The sequence below is a fragment of the Aquila chrysaetos genome, chromosome 22 (genome assembly GCF_900496995.4).
Source record: "Aquila chrysaetos chrysaetos chromosome 22, bAquChr1.4, whole genome shotgun sequence".
Classification (NCBI taxonomy): Eukaryota; Metazoa; Chordata; class Aves; order Accipitriformes; family Accipitridae; genus Aquila; species Aquila chrysaetos.
This window is the reverse complement of record NC_044025.1, coordinates 21,006,256-21,026,662: the sequence shown is the minus strand read 5'-3', so window position 1 is coordinate 21,026,662 and position 20,407 is coordinate 21,006,256. Positions and strand designations below refer to the sequence as shown.

At 50.6% G+C, this 20,407-nt stretch overlaps 1 protein-coding gene across 2 annotated transcripts in view; it reads right to left on the bottom strand.

The window, feature by feature from the left end:
* Positions 1-317: 317 nt before the first annotated feature.
* The window catches only part of ARHGAP26 (Rho GTPase activating protein 26), a 155,695-nt gene continuing 135,605 nt past the window's right edge, over positions 318-20,407 (bottom strand). Inside the window, exons 21-23 of one of the 2 annotated variants that reach the window (XM_029997867.2) lie at positions 9,774-9,884; positions 6,893-6,984; positions 318-2,099 (exon numbers count right to left, since the gene is read on the bottom strand). In XM_029997867.2, coding sequence (XP_029853727.1) covers positions 2,011-2,099; positions 6,893-6,984; positions 9,774-9,884 — 292 coding nt within the window. In that variant the 3' untranslated portion in view covers positions 318-2,010. The remainder of the gene's footprint in view (positions 2,100-6,892; positions 6,985-9,773; positions 9,885-20,407) is intronic. The other variant, XM_029997869.2, reaches the window with a different exon arrangement.

Below are 20,407 nucleotides of genomic sequence, written 5' to 3'. Positions count from 1 at the left end.
AGATGAGCTGTACCACACCCGCCCTAGAAATCAGGAAAAAAAAGATCCGACTTTTTCTTCTTTTTTTTTTTTTTTCCCCAAGACAAAAGTCCAGGAAGTTTAATTACTGCGAAAGAAATGTAAAGAGGTCTGAAATTTCAGTTGTTTCCCTCATTTCTAAGTGACACCACGAAGCGAATGAAAAGGCAGCCCAAGGCCCGGAGGGTGGTTGTGGATGCGAGTGTGTTTGCAAGCGCTTTTCTGTAACCGGTTTCAAATGTCCTTCACTTCTCTTGTTACAGGTCTTCTAAAAATATCAAATATAGATCTTTCCCTCATAATATTTTAAGATACTCTATTTATACATTAATTCTTTCAAAAATAAAGTGACACATACAGCAATTCAGTCACTCAGAGTCTTTAAAATTATTACAAAAAGACACGACATCCATCCCCCACCAGCGTGCGACAGTGTCGCTTCTGCACAACAGAGTCTCTCTGCCAACAGGCTGGGGTTTCTTTCACGATTTTCTATGACAAAATATAATCATTCCAGTTCTTGACATGCCACCCGGCCAGCCTGGCTCTGCAGTCATGCAGGGCTTCTTCTCCCACCCTCCCCCTTAAAAACAACCCGAAATGGCGAGGGATTTGCAAACTCGCTCTGCTGACCACTCGCCACATGTCCACGGAGGCACAAGCATCCTCTCCAGGGCAGGAACAGAGGGGTGCTGGAGCCGAAGGGCTCGTCCTTTGTTTTCTGTAGACTGTAGGTTGGCCACACCAACAACAAATGTCCTGTGAGTATGGAAATAATTTACCTTGCACAACCAGTACTGCACAGACTTGGCACGGACAGACTACACGCCAGGCTGCAAGCAAGGTGACCACCGAAAAAGCAACGGTGGAGAGTGGCAAACGCAGCTCCAAAATGGCACATCAGCGGCCTGGGCGTTCGCGAAAGCATGGATGTCTCTGTGCAATGTGCATTGGAAAGAGGAGATACAAAACAGCCAGTCAAACAAAAGGAGTGGTATTTATCTGGAGCTGCATCTTGCCCTCCAGGAAGGAAACGCAGACTGCAGAGATAACAGATGTTTACCTCGCAAAAATCTTAATCTTTAAAAAAAAAAAAAAAAAAGTTTGAGAGATTTGGTCCAAAATATTCTCCCCTCCACTGTGCTGACGCCTGCCGAGTCCTGACAGCTCCCGCCGGGTACCGTGCCCACCCTGCAGAGCCCACTGAGCTTCTCGCTCTCGCCCGCAAGAGCAGAGCTCTGCCGTGGCACGGCAGGACGGCTGCCGCCTCGCCAGGGCTGCCCCCGACCTGCCGTGGGAAGCTCACCCTCATGCAAACGGCTGCTGCAGACACAGCCCGTGGTTTGGCATCAGCCGAAAAAAAACACCTCAGCCCTTCCCCTGCCGCAGCGGCGCGGGAAAGGGCTGGGTTCGCTCCCCGGCTGCATGGGAGAGCTTCGCTCGGGCTGGTCGGAAAGCGGAGAAGGGCCCGGGAGGACAGGACTCCTCGCTGCTGACCTCTCTTCCTCCGGCGGGGAGGTGATGGGTTGGGGTCCCTCAGCTCCCACTAACGCTCTTCACAGCTGGTAAACCGTCTCACCGCAGGGGACATCGGGCTCGGTGGCTCTCTCGTGCCGGTTCACAGTTTGCAGGCTCGTCCCCTACGAAGCACTCGGGCTGCGGCGCGGAGCTGCTGCGTTGCTGGGTTTTTTTGATTGCTGTGAGGGCTCCCAGCTGGGATGTGGGCTTTGGGCATCGCCGGCCTCTGCTCGGGGCTGGAGGAGTCGAGACATCTCGCCAGGACCGTTCCCCCCGCAGCCCCGGCACGCGCCACAGGAGCGCGGCAGGAGACACGAACGTTATTATCCGCGCAAACATTCATCTCAGTGGGTACGGGCAAGTCCTCACCCTGCGTCGCACAGTGGCAAAGAGCAAAATGGTCTGCAGGACTCCTGCCAGCAGCTGCCATGGATACCATGTAAAGCTCAGCAGTGGCACTTCTTATGGCCAAAGTTATAGGAACTCGACGTAGTTCTCGGGGATTAATCCTGTCTTCCCGTTGAGGGTCCCTTCCAGCCAGCCGGGCTCCTGGGATGGATGAACTTGAGGAGAGAAGGAAAAGGCAGGTTACTACAGGAGGGGGATTATGGTGTAGGGGCTGTTGCTCTTTGTGTGCTGACAATGTCAAAGTTGCTCTTGGGAGACAGCAAGACGTTTAATTCCTGTTTATTTTAAAGTAAGGAAACTAATATGCTAAGGAGCTCAGAAAGCTGAAGTGCTCTCTCCCGCTCACTCATGGGACTCCTCTGCATCCCCTTTATCAAAGTGTCAGAGATCACACAGCGAAACCAACAGAAGGACCACGTGAGCTGCGCACTCAGCTATGGACTGGGTTTCCAAATACTAGCTGGTGCTGCAGGGCTGGTGTAAGTGAAGCATTTGGGATAAGAACAGGGGCTCAAAACTTCCTCCAGATTTGGGCTAAAATCTCTTTGAAGTTCGAGAGAACGTGGTTAACTCCATCGCCTCGTAACCCTGCACGTCCCGGCTTGGCCTCGCACCAGGCTGAGAGAGAAAATGCATTAGCAAACGCTGCCGGCAGGAAAGCAAACACTGCAATCTTATTTCTATCAAACGAGAAACCTGATCAGTCCTCAAAAGACTTCTTTATTCAATCAACTACTGAAAATTTGCTGATTTTACAGGAACCAGGGTTATGCCAACGCAGGCAGGAGAATATTCCCCACACCTCCCACAAGAAATGGTGGCAAGCCAGTATTTCAGAGCCACCCAAGCTTCCCGTGACTCTCTGCAGGTCCGCTCACTTACACGTTGTCTGGCACCAACTGCAAAAGCGAAGCGAGTCCCCCCTGCCCCAACCCCACCATACCCCCTGCCCGCTCCCCTGCCCTGCCAGCACGGTGCCTGCGCTCCCCGCTGCTCCCCGGCTCTCCATCCAGGCACCCTCCAGCCCACCCTCGCTCAGCTGGGGGGGTGAAATGTGTTGAAAATTCACATTTCAGTACAAATGCGACCGTGTTTCCACCCCAGAAACGGCTCCGACCGCTGCACGGGGCCTACATCCCCCCAGAGCAGAGCTGCGGGGATGGGCTCCGCGCATGCAGCCAGCCCCCAGCCAGCAGGTACAGGCCACACCAAGGCTCCGGCAGAGTCAGAGCAGAAACAAATGTTTAAAAACAGAGTCGTCTTCACCCAATGGCAAACACAGGTGTGCTGCTCATCAAACCAGCAGAGCACAGCAGAGCAGGGCTTCAGGTTCCTCTGCGTGCCTATTCTCCTCTGACAGCCCCATCTATTGCAGGATGACCATTTTCTCTGCAAAAGTCACCACTGACATTGACCGGTGAGAAAGAGTCAGAAAGACAGAAGTGTTTTAAGTCCAAATATCTCCATGCTTTGGGAGACACCAGTCCTCACCAGTGTGGCAAAGTCCATCACTACTGGCTATGCCTGCAGAGCAGTATTGCACGTAGTAATGTAGTAAGGAAAAAAGAATCCAAACCACAGAAAACTAGTTTTAAGAGCCACAGTGTTCTGGCTCCTAGAATAAAGTGTTTACCATCTTCGGGTTTTACTTGTGCCAACTTCTTTTTCCATGTGTACACCCTCTCACACCCAAGTCTTGGGACTTTTCTATTACCAAAGGCTAAGGCAGTCTGCACAGAGGAAAAATGCCACCTCCAGCCTGCAATGAAAGCCCCCAGGGCAAAACTGCATTAAAAGCTATTGCGTTACCTCCCTTTGGGTGGGACTAAAGGCTTCACAGTGCCCCACCAGTGGACGATGGCCATCAAGAGAAAAGAAATTGTAAGTGGTATGTGTGTGTGTGTCTGTGTCTTCAGCCCTCTGGTCTCAGCAAACGGGCTGGGAAAATGCTTTAACCAAAAGTCACGTGAGTTCCAGCTATTGCTTTTCCCTTCAAAAATCACTTATGTCCCAAAGACAGCCATTTATTTCTGTGTAGGTACTGTCAGATAGAGCAGGGCACATGAGCAGATAGGGAGGAGAATCTCGTCCTCTCTCACAGAATTAGAGCACAAATGCAACACAACTTTCCTAATATAGCATAAAACTTCAGTATCTAGCAGCAGCAGCACAGGTTGGCGGTTCATTGCTTCAGAATATGGCGTTTTCCATTTCAGGGGCAATTGCTAGTTAAACACACACGTGAGCATCCCTTTCCTGACCCGTGACTCTCACCTTCCCCGATTTCAGGCCTCCACAGACCCAGGACGTCCCTCCCATTCAGCACCACAAGGGCATGCAACTATCAAGTGCACAAGATCTGCTGGAAAATCCAGGTTTCATGTAACTAAAAGGAACAATGCTACGGAGTTTAAATGTGCTTCTCAAAACATGGTGTTATTTACTATGTGGATGCCGCTCGGTGTGGGCAGCAGCACCTCAATGTCCCAGTCAGACTGAGATGCTGCTCTGCCATGTGCAAGCTCAGAGAACCTTAGAGTCGGACAAGAACCTGTCTCTAAGTATTTCCAAGAGCCATTTGCTTTTGCTGGGTTTTGTAAAACCCCTTCATCATAACATTTCTACCAAGCACTGCTGTTTCTAACTCACTTCCCCCCAGCTAACGTGAGCCTCGGCTATGCTGCTAAGTGATTAGAACATGCTGTATATTTTTTCCCTTGAATAATCCATTGATTTTTATCTAGCAAACACAATGTATTTAATTCAAACTTGTTCCCCTCCTAGCTGCTTTAATTCCCACAGGCTCTCAAAGGGGAGACCATGTTTATTTATAAGATATCTATGGAGCTGCTTAGGAAAAGTATTTTCTTTAATTCACATGTATTCATTCTCTTCCCCCTTCTGCTATATTCTCATATATATCCCAGGGCAAAACCAGTGCACGTGGTAGCAGTTTCCCAAATGACAATGCTTAACATATAAAAGCCAAGAACTACTTGGAAAGTAGTAAAAAGTCTTTTCTTTACATTGGGATTATATCTAAAACAGAGCAGCTTAATTCCATGGGGCACAGTCTCTTTCCCCTGATGCAGGAAACAGAAAATCTATGTTCATTAACATCATCTCAAAAAATCTAACCAGAGCCCACCTATTCCAGCTCTCAGTATCCAGAGGCAAAAAGCACACATGCTGCTTTTCCATCTCCTGCATGAAACATTATGGCAACTGCATAGAGTATTTCTGGTGCTGATACTTGGAAACTAATCTCTCCTACCCAGAAAACCATTGAGGAATGGCTCTGTATATGGTAAACGCTGGTGTCAGTGAACCGCTCACCAGTTTCTCCCTTACGTTTAGATTAAGGGTCCGTGCCCATAGGAGGGAGGCCGGCGCGGCCGCGCAGCCCGGCGCAGCGCACGGCACAGGCGCACCGGGCTCTGCGCGGTCCCACCGGCGCGGCGCGAGCACCTCGCTCCGCCGGCAGCGCTGCCTGCTGCAGCACGGGCGGCGTGCCGCGTATCGCTGCGGTAAAGAGCCGGGGTCTGTGTACTGCAAGGTCTCGGATAACTTCAGCGACCAGCTGGAGCGTCGGGCAGCTGCCAGGAAGGCAAACGGCGCAGAACCTGGGGTCGGCACTGGGCACCGGTCCGTGCTCCGCGACCCGCCGTTGACGTAGCATGGCACAGAGGTGACGCCGTGCCTCGCCAAACTTCTTCCTTGTATTTTCTTCTTTGGATCAGAGCCTGCACTTTGTACGCCCAAGCGTAGCCTGGAGAACCTCTGCACACCCTCCACGCAAGGCTGCGCCTTCCCCTACCAACCCGCCAAAACACAGCTCTGACCTAGACACACACAGTCTCGCCCTCGCCTTGTGCCCTGTGGATGCGCGGCCACTTCCACTGCCGGGGCCAAAATACCCGTCACCCCAGGCTGGCGGCTCGGACACCGCGGGCACAGGCAGGGCGATGAGTGGGACGTGGAGCGGGACCCGCTGACCCAGGCTGCAGGTGGCAAAGTGGACATCTCTGCCGGAGTGGCCTCCCGTGCTCTCCTCTGGGGGAGAGGAGGGGTATCGCCCCTATTCATCCCTCCTATTTTACACGTCTCCCTTAGGATGAAATAAATCAGGATCTCAGAAAGGCAGTTTTCACACTGATCCTAAAAGGGGGCTGGATAATCAGCTGCTTTCAGCATGGATATGAAAGTAAGGCAAGATTCACCTTGGATTGAATGTCTCTGTGTTTCAAATATTTCTGCTTTCTTCTTTCATGGGATTTCTAGTGGTGGAAATGGGATAGTCCTTAAACAGAGGACTAAAAGGAAAGCTGTGAATTGAGAGTCAAATCATTCCCTGGGTCACAGGAAGAAAACCAGTAATTTGCAAAACTCAGTGCTAAAAATAGTAATAGCCAAGTGTCCTTCCCTGTAGCTTTATCCGTATTGCTGTTAATACTGGCTCTGTAGCATCTCACACGTACGTTACATGAAAGGAGAGATGCTGTTACAGAAGAAGAGTGTCCATTTTGAGGTGAAGGGGAAGTCTCCTGCCTATCTACCACCCAGGCTAAGAGCTGCACTCTCGGCTTCCCACAGCGCTTCCCTGGCAGGCGAGGTGGGTGGCTGCCAGCGACAGGCAATGTCACGGTCGTTAGAAGGAAGCTAATTCGATGGTGTGTTACAAACACCCTCGGTACGTCCCCCACCCTCCCACGGTGCTCTGCCCTTGCTCTGCAGCAAACGCTGCTCCAGGTTTGCTCCGTGGAAGCCCAGCACCGGGCATGGAGCAAGCGCGGCTCCTACAGCACCGGGTGCAGCTCTCCCAATCCAGCTTTCCCAGGACACCGGGAACCACAGCCCGAACACTGCACTGAAAAATGAGCCCATCTCCTCCCGCCCCCACGAGGTGCCTGGCACTGCCCCGTGCCCTCCCTCCAGGTCGAGGACTCACCATTATCAAACACAGTGCCTGCCGTGAAGGAGAGTTCCGAGTCGTGTTCTGCTTTACAGGCGTACAAAGCTCGGGCTTTCCGCAGCGGTGAGCTGCAAAAAGAAAGCATTTATTGGCATAAAAAATACTCTACTCGTACACAGCAGCACTCCCCTCCCCACTGTGTCGAAGAGGGGTCCAAGGACCTCTACCGCTCTGCAAGGGTCCAAGGTTACACTGCTCAGGGCAAGGGTGAGGAAGATGCCAGAGGAGGCTGAAGGCTCTCGGGAATGAGCCTCCAGCGCCACATTTCACCACGCTGCAAATCCCAGTCCAAGCCCAGCTGGCACTGCCAGGACCAGAGCTGGTGCCCGGTGCCCACAGGGGTTCCCGGCAGAGCTCTGGGCGCTAGACAGGAGAAGTACATCAGGGAGCTGGAAATGTTTTGTGAGTCTTTGAAGGGCCATAACTGACTGGAGGGCTGGCGCGGAGCAAAGGTGGGCAGCAGGTGCTGGCAGCAACCCGCTGCCCACTGGCCCCGCTCGCTGCCAAACCCATCGCTCTCCGAGTGCAGCTGCAACCACAAGCAGAGTTTCATGAGGAAGAATTAGCACTTGGGGAAGGGTATTTCAAAACAGAAAAACAAGTAGGTCCATGAAGAATTTGCTGCACTTCTTTAGAGACTGTACCTGAGGATAAAAGATTTAACAACCATTAGATTTTACTGGGGAAGTGTCAGCGTGCCCACACTGCGGGGGAGTGAATTAGAGCAGAGAGATCCAGAAATGGAGCAAGTCACCAGCAGACACAGGGAGAAAATGAAGGACCTCAGGACCCCACCAGCAAACCACAGGCACACAGAGCTGTCCTCTGTGCCCAGAGCCTCCTACCCATCCTTCCCGGGTTTGGGCTCGGGCAAGGCTGGTGGAAAGCTGGGACACGGCCAGGCCACGGTGACGGTGACATGCAAACCTGCCCAGGCACTGGGCCATCCGGCCGTCCGGCCGCATCCAGCGCTGCAGCAGACTACTTGGCTATGGTACGGCCAAGCAAAGTGATGGAAGCACCCCCAAGAGCTGCTGGGGTAATGAACAAGGCATCACCATTTCTCAGTTCAGCGGTTTCACCAACTTTTATCTTTCCAAGGACTTGAACTTATTCTGAATTCTCTCCAAGTGAGCCCAGGGAAGCGGCACACTTTCACCTCGTGGTGAAAGCGGTTCACCTTCACACACAAACCACAAACCAGGGAAGCTGTGAATGGTTTTGGTTTTGCTGTGAAGACAGCCCCAAAGCAGAGGTCTCTCCTCTCTGAATTCCAGCTGCCTGACACAAGCAGCTGCCAAACACTTAAAAACCAGGATGGGCAAACACTCCTCCCGCTCCAGAGAGGGTCCTTTGCTGCTGGGGAGGCACTGCTCACGCAGAGTGCTTGAGGAGACTGTCAGATGAAAAATAAAAGGTATTTTCAGGCTTACTACCTTGAATTATTCAAGTTGTTGTTTTTCTCCCTAAAATGACCTCTGCAGCCCTGTGTCCCCATGGCCCCAGCCTGCCCCTTCGCCTGCCGGCTGCTCTCCGGGCTGCAACTGCACCCGTCAGAGCTCCATGGGGCTTTCAGGGACCGAAACACTGGACCCCAGCGATCGCTCATGTTAGGTTTCTGCCTCCAAGCATGACACAAGGCCAGAAAAGCACTCAGGAGCTTCACCCATCTTCCCTTGTGCAGTTTCGGGGATGATAAGCCCCTCTCCCCCAGAAGAGGAAGGCTGCTTGGATGGTTATTACACCATTGTCAGCCTTTGCAGATGCGTAGCAAAACAAATAAATAACTCTGCCAAACAGGCAGCCGTCGTACAGGCAGCATTTGTGTGGCTGTAGGTGCAGGGGAAGAGCTCGGTCTGTGCCTGTGATGAACAAACAGGTTTGACACATCTCTCTAAGAGGACGGATTGGTGCCCCGGCCCCACGCTTGCACCTGCCAAGGGGCTGGGAGCTGCGCTCTGCCAGCAACGACAACGGCATCTTGCTCCACTGCGCCAGCCACGGGCTCAGAGGAGAGAAATCCCACCCACGGGCACCCTGTGCGCAGACCAGAGGCGATGCTGCCCTGGCTTCCCCCATGTGAGCATCCCCCCATGCTGCGCTCACGGCACGACTGCACCTCCGATCCCAAAAGCCACGGGACCCCCAGGCAGTGCCTGCTCCCGCTGTGCCGCAGCCAGCGGCGTCTCGCACCCCAGGGCGAAGGGGGGTCGTCCATCCTCCTGCCCCGCGGGGCTGGCGTGCAGCACAGCCTGACCTGCTGCTCCGGGGTTCCACTGGAAATCTTCCGTTAGTCTGTCTGTAACTTTCAGGACCGATTTACTCCAGCGACGCCCAACCACCTGAGACACGGGCACCCAGCAGGCAAATGTCTGTGCTGGCCCATGTTCTTTACCTTCCTTAGACTCCAGATAAGAAAAGGAAGTGGCCAGAAAATGAGGTATCACAGCGTTTTACAAAGGCTTGTTATTCCTTGCAGCACCTGGGAAGGCAGTACACATCTTACCTGTTGCAGAGCGGAGTAAAGCAAACCGCAAGAGCTGAAACGGCTGGGCAAAACCACAGAAACCATCACCGACACCGAGCACTCCGAGTGTGACCTGCGAGCGCTGGCTCCCGCTCGCCTGACCACGGGGGCCAGCGGGCACCCGCCGGGGGGGTCAAAGGGAGGATTCAAAGGGTCTCCCCTGGGGCAGAAGGCATTTGAAAGCTCCTCTCTTGCTGAATGCAGATAGCTGCATTGGGGGAGTTTGAGCAGGATGCAAAGAGAAAAGGAAAGTGAAGCGGGGGGGAAACCGAGTAAATTAAACAGAAAATAGCGAAAGCAACAAAAAGCAAAGCGAATTCTGCAACAGACCTGATGGGGGATGAGTCGCTGGACGTAGAGGAGGTGGGCATAGGACTTGATGGCGCGGAGAACATGGGCCAGGACGGTGAGAGGGGTGACGTTGGGCTTGGATTCTGAGGGCTGCAAGACATAACCAGATACCTTATCAACGTGCAACCACAGAAACAAACAGCAACCAAGAGACAGTCAGACGACATTCGACGATAGCGAGTGCCTTGGGGAATATTCAGAGCATGAGACACAGCTACAAAATGAAGTGCCAAGACCTTGGGAAATGTTTCAAGGCCAGATCTGCATTTCTCTGGACAACAAGAGCTGGATCTTCCAATTAAACCCTGCTCCGTCATCCCGTCCAGTGAGCCCGATACCCTGTGTGCAAGAGCTGTCTCGCTGCTTGCTGCTGGCAGCCCAGCCACTTACCTGCCTTATTTTATTTCCCCCACTGCTGCCAGAAATAGTTGATGGTATTTCTGGATGTTAACAATGCTTGTGAGCAGCCTCCATCCCCCTTTTGCATGTCAGTTGTTGTGGCATCAGAGTCCGGGCTGCGATCCACAGTGCCCAGCCACAACCGCCTGTTTACATTTCTAACCAAACGGGTCTCAGAGGCTGGGAGCCCAGAGGAGTTCGTTATCTACAGGATGGAGACGGCCAGGGCTGGCGTTTGCATGCTATCATCCATCTGAAGACAACTAGTAGGAGGAAATCTTGAGCCCACACCACCCCACAAGGGTCAGCAGCATCAGAGGGCTGTGCTGGGACCCCAGTGTGAGCCGGCCGCCTTACAGGTCATGCAAAGGGCTCACATCGAGGTAACCAATGCTCCAGGGCTCCTGCCGTGCTTATGCATTTGGTACTATAAAACTTAACTGATCTGTTTTCCACATTTTACACTGAAGAACTTTTTTCTCCCCTCATGCAAAATGCTCTTGATTCCTCACTTTTAAGCTACGGCTGTCAACAGAAGTTGAATCCAGTTACTGCACTAGTAAATGCATGCAGAAGTCAAGCGAGAAGTGTTTGGTTCCTTCAAAACTGTTCAATTTAGGTCATTCTCAGGTTCACCGGAAAGCAATTATTGTACTAAAATACCAATTTGAGTCTGATTCATCTTCTACTGTTTCCATGCTTAGCAACTCATCTGTATTCTCTGTCTAATTCAGATTGTAAACTCCATCCCTTATAAAACACCAGAAGAACCTCTCCACACTGAAAGTGCTTCTGTAAAAACAAGAAGTTTTGCAAAAGCATCGTGATTTATGTTTTTTTGTTGAGAGGGATGATACCTCTGATCACACGGGTCTGTGATGAGGTGGGGATAGGGTGCTACCCCACAGGCAATCCCTGGGCTGTCCTCGTCCCCGTCCTCATCCCCATCCCTATCCCCGAGCTGGGGGGTCCTGAGAGAGAGGGGAGGGATACGGGGAGGAGAGGGCTCCAGAGCATGCGGGAAAACCTCAGCCTTGCAGTAACAGAGGTTTACGGGTCCCACCAGACCAAATGGATGTTGGAGGGAGGGAAAGGGCTGCACCAGGACTAACAGCATGTCAGAGGCCATCGCTTCACCTCTCCTCCCTCATCTCAGGGAACTGGCACTTCTCTGAGGGGAACGGGATGAAGCTGCTGAGCTGCTTTCTGACAGCACCAGGGTAAGTCCCAAGGTAGAGGGAAAGGTGGTCCATGCGTGGAAAGGGGCAAAGCCCTCCCTCTCAGCTCCAGGCTGTAAATATAATTTGTTCCAAATACCTGCCTGGGATTATAAAAACATCTTCTAGATGTGTTTTAACTCAGATTTCCTCTTGTCAGGGTGCGGTGTGCAGCGATGTGCCTCCTTCATGCTTGAGGAGAAGCCTCCCGAGGAGCATGGCTTGGACCAGTAGCGAACTTGGAAAAAAACCCCAACGTCCAGAAAGGACGAAAGCAACCCCCTCCTCTCCAAAATGAACAAAATGGGCAGCACCAGCGCACACACAGTGGGACAAAGTGTGGGCAGGCTCATGTGTGGGCAGCAGCCAGGGGAGCCTACGCTGCCTCTTAAACCTTTAACAAAAAGATAAAGTCTCTGTAAAAAGGGTAATGGGTTAATCCATGATCATTCAATACCTGTTAGATCACAACAGCAGAAGTTCATTGTTTCAGTCCCTGGCTTCTGCTCTTTAAGCCCAGAATGAAACGTTTCATATATTAACAAAGAAGAGAATATAATAAACATTTTTCTTCCATTTCAAGCCGAATGTAAAATGTCAACCTCTGTTATTTAAAAGAATCAACCTCCCCCAACATCTGAGAGGGTTTCCAGGAAATATTTATGATTAATCTTGAATTTTGTGTTTTCTTGTAATTTTCTTCCCTTCAGTTTAGTTACGATTTTGCACCTTAAAACTAAAATGTCACTCTTGGCACACCAGCTTCCCTCCAGTTCACGCATCTGCACAACCAACACCCTGAAGCCTTCCTCGCCTGCACCAGGCTCATCTCTGGGTATCTGGGTCTTCCACCAGTGCCGGCACTTGCCAAGAGGCCGGTGACTCTCGCCGGCGGTTCCCGCGTGCCCTTCCACGTGCCCGCGAGTGAAACTGGCAGCCGGCACTCCCTGGCATGCTCTGATGGTGACAACTCAAAATTGAAAGGATAGGGCTGTGGATTTAGTCCAATTTCTAGGGGGAAAGTGTCCATGTCATAAATACCACCACCGCAATGGCACCTAGAGGACACTAAAGAAGGTTAAATTGTTGGCCTGAACTACTCTGAGGTCTGTATCTGCTTAAGGCCAAACTCTTGGCTTCTTTACTCTTCGCAGAAGCTGTGTCACTGGATTCAACAGAAACTAATGCTTTCCCTTTGTAATTATGGGCAATACCTTTATTACATCAGAGGATTACATGCATATAGAAATGAGATACAGCAGTGCATCACAACTTTCACAGGAGGGCTGTAAAACAGGGGATGTTCACAGGCAGACTATTACAGAAATCCTCAAAATATTCTCCTAATAATTGTCACTATTTAAAAACAATCTTTTTGCATTTTTCTATCATTAAAATTGTCAGTCTTCTGGAAAATAAGTAATTACCTGTATTACTTGGTCTTTAACAAATCTGTTAGATATTGGTACTTACCACATATCAAATCTATTTCCAACTTTAAACAGAAGGAGGTGCTACAAAGACCACCAAGTTAGCCCAAATCGAAGAAATTAACCCTTGAAGCACCAGTTCTTGCTGCTTCTTTTTCTTTCTAGCAGGTGTAGTTGTCTGGTCATTCGTGATAATGCCCTACCTTCCCTTAACGCAACAAGCTATATGGCACATAGGGCAGGTAATTTTGTTTTATTTTATCCGTGCATAAGCATGCTTCTGCCCTCTAATGGAGAGAGCATGTTAGATGCATTTGAAGACATGGAGAGTGCTCTCCTCTGGGCAGCAGGAACTAGAACATTTCCTTCACTGTTAGTACTGCAAGAAGAACCAGTATATTGGAAGCCAGAGCCTGTCGGTTGTAATACCTGTATGCAATGTTCTCTGGCTCTATACAGCTAAGCTACTATAGCAAGCCTCCAAGACGGTACATGTCTGCATGGTAAATGGAATATGAATGGATGAGTTTATCACCTGGAAGGCAGAGGACCTGCTAGGTGTGCCTTTCGTCTTACCACGGCCTCTCACTGTTCACGTAGACTCCTCCATCCTGGTGATCTCAAAAAGCTCTTCATCAAGATGCACGTTACCTGCTCCATGCACGGATTTTCTGTAGGCAAGGAGCGTTACCTTGGGAAGCAAACCTCCCAGCCTCCAGCCCCCGGCTCCAGTGAGGTTCCTTTCCACTGAACCGTCTGCAGGGCAGGATGAGTCCTAAGACAGCTTAAACACCTCTAGCCATCAGCCCATCTTCTCACTGGTTAGACATCCAGCAGGCAGCAGTATCTAATGGACCGCAGAGGCCCCACACGGGGGTAGGAGAGAGCAAACGCAAATGCCCTTCTCAAAGAGGACCTTGGCCCACGGTCAAGGTGGGCCTTGGAGGGGACGATGAGCTGGTGACTGAAACGTGGCTGGGCTCGTCCCCCCGAGAGCAGCCACCGACAGCCACCAGCCCTCCTGCCGTAGCTCCCACCACCACCGCGGCCAGCGGGCTCCGGGGGCAAGGAGACATCTCGCTGGGTGTGCCGGCGGCGGTGTGCCCGCAGCGCGGGACGGCCAGCCCCTCCGCTGCCGACCCCGGTCCTCCCCACTGCACGACGGAGGGAATATCCGACCGCGCAGGGCTCTGGGACTAGAAATTCCCAATGCACTTTTTGAGATGAAATCACTTTAAAAGAATGCAGCTCTCGCTACTCATAAAGTCGGCTCTGTCATCGCTCCACCAACTGCACAGCCTGCTACACTAATTACAGTGCGTAATGCAATCAATACGATTCTCAGAGAAGAGAGTTATTTCTGTGATGTTGCGGTAAAAAAGCCTTACAGCAAGAACCAACACTCGGGCCGGCCTCTATCTAAGAAGCTATCAATAATTTGGAGCGGGATTTTGGTGTCTTTGGATCCCTGGTAGCAAGGAAAACACTCTCCATCCCCACCAAAGCAACTGAGGGAGCTATTAACTAATGACAGCATGTGGATTTTTAAGTATGAAGACCATCCTGTTTCAATCAGGTTCCTCACAGAAGAGATGAACGTGATCCTACGATGACCGAGCTACCCCTGCATAGCCTCACGGTCCTGCTCTGCAAGTCTTTCCAGCACATCTCCTCAAGAAGAACAAAAGGACGTTTCAGGACCCCGCCTGAGCTGGCCCTCCCAGCACCTACAGACCTCGGGGCTATGATGCGCACGAAGGGTTCATCTCCCTTCCATGAAATACAGCTATTTATTTTCAAGATACTGCTTGAATATCACCTTTTTGAGCTTATGTGACTGCAAGACCTGAGTCCTGTCTCGCTGGAGAAGTCAGTGCACGCGAGCGAACAGACTAGTCTGAGGTCTCTGGCATTTTGGAAAATGGTTTTCTTGTAGGATCCAATTTCCTTCCTGTTTCTCATGGAAAGAGCAGAGGTGGTGAGAGGCTTTGGGGAAATGTTGGCTGCTGCCTGCTTTCAGTTCTGCCTGCAGAAAGCAAATGTCATCTGGACCTTTTTTTTTTCCTTCTTCTTACTGTGGAGGACTTTGCGAGAGGCTCTTCCTGTTGGGTGCAGAGTGGGAAACAAAACAGAGAAAAAAATGCTAAGAACCAAAAATACCAGAAGCGGGAAACAAAGAAGTGGCTAAAATTAGTGTCTTCCGAGGCAGGTATGGACTTTTCCCCAACAGAAGCAGCAGAGGGAACTCCACAAGTCCGTAGCCCAACATGTCCCGAGACTTTCACCTTTCCTGTCAGTCCGTCTGTGCCCCTCGAAAGCAGCAGCCGTGACCTGCAACCCAGCGAGGAGGTCAAACTGCCCTGGAAAGGGCAGGCTGCCGGAGGACGTCGTGTCGCAGCGGTCAGCCCACCAGCTGCGGGGGCACCGGCGCCTTCAACTCCCGACTGCCCCTTTGGCAATCCCACTAGTCCAGTGTACTTAGAACAAGTGTACTTAGAAACCTCTTTAGAAGCGAAATCCTCCTCCCTGCTTCCCATGCCTGCTGTACACGCTGCCTTTCCCATTCTGATGTTTAGTTTGCTGCCTGAACATGCAAAAAAAGCAGCAATTCTCATTTCCAGACTCCAGTCTCCTTTCCAGTTGCTGTAGCTAAAAAATCTCTTTTCTAATCCCTTCTCATAACCTGCTTCTTTTCAATTCCTCTGCCTACCCAGACTGCCTCTGGCACTTTCTTTGTACAGCTCAAGTCCTCAAGGCATTTACAGGTCTGAAGAGTTATTCTCAGCAGGGTTTCCAGACAACTTCTGCTGCTTTGTTCTTCTGGCTGAGAGGACATCAGTTCCACTTCAAAAATGTTTACAACTTGTTCTTTATTCTTGTGGAACTCAGGGCTATTTCTGACACAGAACATCTAACAACTATGAATGGGCATAGTCTACTGATGAATTAAAGCCCTTTCATGAAATCACTTCAAGAATAAATAACAATATTCCCATTCTGACATTATCAATACCTGACTGCATTAAAATACATCAAGAACCACCCAGTCCTTTACCTCCTGATCCATTCCTGTAAAACAAAGCTGCAGAACATAAGGCTTTTCTCAAAGCTAACCAGAACGAAGTATTATAGCATCATTTAATGCCAGGGCACTTAAACTCTTCTAATGCAAGGCCAAGATTGCAGCTCACCAGCGGACATGGCTCTGTTGCCTAAATGAAATGGGAGGCAGCCTTGGGTTGAGAAGCTCATGAAGTTCATGCAATGCTGCACATCCTAGCAAAGCTCAGAGTGCAGATAGATGGGCTCTAGCAAGCAATTCCCCAAGTTCTGGCTGCACTGCAGGTTAGTGATGGTACCACACATGACCCCACACATGACCATTAGCTCACAGGGCTTCAGATTGGCAGGATTCTTCCTCTGGGACTTTAAATGCAAGAAAAATTATGTTAAACTCTCTCCAGTGTTATTCTTTCAGGAGTTATCTTGCTGCATAATGATTCAGGTGAAAAATAATGACACACTTAGGGAAATAAGCAGCCAAAATGCATCGTGGTCAACATCACTTGACCAAACAGGTCCAAAAAAGTTCAACTTCTTCAGCGTGGACTTTCCCCACATCTCCATTTACTAGTTCCTCTGTCTCCATAAGCACAGATTACAGAATCTTCTTTTCAATAATATGGACGTGTCTCTCTTTGCAATCTTGAAGATACCCAGCACATTGGTTTCCCTTGTCACTTTGCTGCTTGACTTATTTCCCATAGGTAGAAATATTTCCCTGCTTTAGTAATTTCATAAACCATCTAAAAGCTTTTCCGCTTGAATAAAAGAGAGAATGGGAAGAGTTCTGACTTTGGGAAGGAGAGCTAGAGTTTTTGTTGTCCTGCTTAATAGACATTTCCATTTCCAGATACAGACAGATGATGCTTGATGTTTCAAAGGGATGCAATGACATTGCTGGTTTGGTGTAGCCTTCTGGCATGAAGCTTAGAGACTGATGTTAATGCTGGAGAAAGGCTGAGTGAATAAGCAAAGGATCAGAAATGGATGCATTTTCAGCATGTGGAAGCGTTGGAGGCTCTGCAGAAAGGAAGCTCTCTGGACTGGTGCGTAGGTGTTTTCCCCAGTGGGTGGGATCCAGGCGATGGGAGCATCGTGCCGTCTTAATATGAAACAGCATTTCATTAACAGTTGTACAACTCATTTGAAACAGAGAATTTGCAGTATCATGAGCAAGTTACCAACCCACCAGTCACCGCTCTTACAGAAACGTCATACCAGCACTGGAAGGGGGTCAGGCGGGAAGAAATGGGGCAGGGCAGTGGAACAGAGGCAACCACAGGTCCACGCTAACGTGTGTCTGGGTCCTTCACGGCACCTAGCCTGGACACAACATATTCTGCCTCGCTCCACCATTTGCTCAGCAGCTCTATTTTCTGCACCCCCTCCCTGCTTCCTCTCTGCTCAAAAGGCTCTCAGCAGACTAAAAATCAAGCTGGCAGATTTTATGTTGAACCAAGTGCTTTCAAACGGTGTCAAAGCTCTTAATTATTAATAGAAAAGTTATAATGTGCCAGTAGGAAGCCAAACAGCAGTTTAGGAGGGAAGTGTTGGTAAATCAGGAGCCAGCATCTTAGTCATATCTTTTCCATCACGCCACTGCTTCTAATACATGAGGTAATTCTGCAAGTCTGGATGCATTAGTCACCAACAAATTGTATTCACAATTAAGGAGAACTCGACACTCCTCCTGAAATCTCTCATTTTTCTCTGGCATTCAATCCACTGCTATCTTACGTCCCCCAGAAAAGAAAACTCTCCCATCTGCCACCCCAGCAACCATATGGGATTCTTGGAAAATGAAGGCAATTAAAGTCCCTGTGGGATCACAGCTCCCAGATCAGCTGGGGGGTGTTTGGTAGGATCAAATATTTGAGGTAAACACATCCTGTGCACAGGGCGGCCCTGCTTCGCTGCTTCGCAGGGTTTGCCAACCATAAGCGTCTCAAACCCACCGTACGCAGTTGAGGGTGGCCTCGTTACGGGAAGTCGGAGCCGAAGGAAAGCTGACCGATACGTAACGAGCCTGTCCTTGCTGCCAGCTCTCGTCACCCTGAACCCAGGGCAGGACTCCCCCAGCCCTCTGCCCGAGGCTCCTGGAGGACCTGCACCGCAGCCCCAGCCCCGCATCGCCCCATCGCCCCGGCCCCAGGAGCCCGCAGCAGCCCGGCTTCAGGCTCAGGGCAAGGGAAATCGGTCTTTATTTCCCAAAACCAAAACTCCCTTTTGCTGGCAGAGATGTCCTGCTGCAGGGAGCCATCGAGGGGACGACCGTACTGCCCGCAGGGCGGCAGGGACAGCTATGGAGGGAGATGCCAGGAGCTGACTGTTTTGCCCCATACGCTCTCAGACTCTAACATGAGCCCCAAAGAAAAAGTAATGTTCTGCAAATGCCGAAGGAGGTCAGTCATTACGGGACAGGCAGCAGCAACCTACCCCACAAGCTGTTACTGTCAGCTCTCCAAAGGAAGAAAAGTTTCTTTTACTTTTTAAGTAATTTCTGGAAATGGTCAGAAAAGCTACTGCACACCGTAAAAAATTAATTCCTGGCTAAGTAATCTTCCTCGCATAATTTGATAGAAGGCCATTTCCAGACTCAAATCCTAACAAAAAACAAAGACCGTTTATTTCAGCCTTCATCAGCACCACAAGCTAAAACTCTTATTTTTGTATCATGCAAATATTCCTCATGCAGCGTAAAGAACTAACACCTGCCCACATAAGTCATACACATTGGGAAAAACAATGAGGATTATTTTGGCCTGTAAAAGTAATTTGAGAATAATGGGTGAGTAAAGTCACCGCATAATAATTTTCTGCATTTACTTGATTTGCCTGATTTCCGTTTGTATATTTCTTGTGCTGCTTTTTTTTGCAAGTATTCTGCAAACATCAGTTCTAGAGAGCTGATCAGAACATTTCACTCCAAAACCCAAAGACTACAATACTGAAATGATCCAGTTTGATCATACTTATCAAAAGAAGTTCCGTTTTTGTTCTGTTCTTTCTTTTTTCATCTTTTTTTCACTTGAAAAGCCCGAACTTTGCAATAACATTTTTGTCTCATCAGCTCTCATCAGTAAAATCCTCCTCCTCCAGTTGCACATCCCCTCCCAGTGCAGCCCAGCTGGGAGGTGTGAGCACGACAACCCTCCCAGTTTACTGGCCCAACCTCAATTCCTCTGCCTGCAATCAAGCTGAAAATGTAGCCTTTTCTCCCTTCCCATTAATCAAATACAGCAAAGATTAATACATTCAATTAACTTTTTTTTTGTTTGGTTATTGTTTCACTTCTACTTGTAACATTTCATGTGCTTTCCCAAGTCTCCCTGTGGGCTGCACCCACTGCCGTGGCCAGAGCACCCGAGGTTTTTTGGGGGGACCCTGGGAGGTCTCTGACCCAACCTCCTGCTCAGGCGGGGGGGGGCTGTGAGACTGGGGCGGGTCGATCCACCGGGGCTTGGAAACCTCCGAGGACGGAGACTGCAGGCATGGATACCATGTTAGTATTACACCATTACACGTGGAAGAGTCTGGCTCTTGTAAGAGGCCTGAAGAACACTTTTTGTCATGTCAAACGTAACTAAAGCCGCAGAAAGACACATAACTTCAAGTCCCACCTTGGGCTGCCATACTTAAAAGCTACAGATATATTGGACAGAGATGATTAGTTGGTGTCATTATTTGAAGAAGCAGCGGTTTTGGGGCAAACCAGCATGGGCTGAAGAGCCCCAACTGCCCAGTGGTCCTCAGCGCACAGCTGAGGCTCAGCCTTGGCTTTGTCACGTGGAAACCTCTTCGCCTTCAAGCTGACGCGAACACGGCTCCGCAAACCCTTCCTGACTCAGGCACCGCTCCTCCAGATTACAGCAGTGCCATCAGGGAGGCAGGGGCAAGGTCCATGCCGCTAGCCGAAGGCTGATGCCGTTGAAGAGCACGCGGAAGGCTGCAGAAGCTTTCCCGCATCCGCCAGCACCACGATGCCACGCGGCAGCCTGCAGATGGATGGGCATCCCGGCTGCGCTTAAAGAGGGGATAAATTAAAGAGGGGATAAATTTTCCCTCCCCGGCAGGGTCTCCAGGAGCGAGGTTTGGGCATTTGTTTAAAGCAGGCGGCTCCATTTCCACGCCTGCGGCTCCCTCTCCTCTCCCCCCACTCCCACCCCTTCAGCCCGGCGTCGGCAGAAGCCAGAGGGGATTTTCCTCTCCTCCGCAGGGGACGCGGCTGCTTGCGTTCGTGTTTTTCCAAGCGCCGGTGCAGACAACAACAAAAGACGAAATACTGCTCCTTCCTCCCATGATTTCCTCTCCCGCTGTCCGGTAAACCCAGCTGGGACACCTTCACTGCAGGAAGCCTGCAGATCGCTTCAAACCCGGCCGGCCTCGTCGGTGCCGGCTGCCACCGCGGCCAGGTGCCGGCAGCCGCAGGGCTGAGCCGGGCGAAGGGGGGAGCGATGCCAGCGCGCGGGGGCAGGCGAATAATTAGCGGCGGTTCTTATGCTAC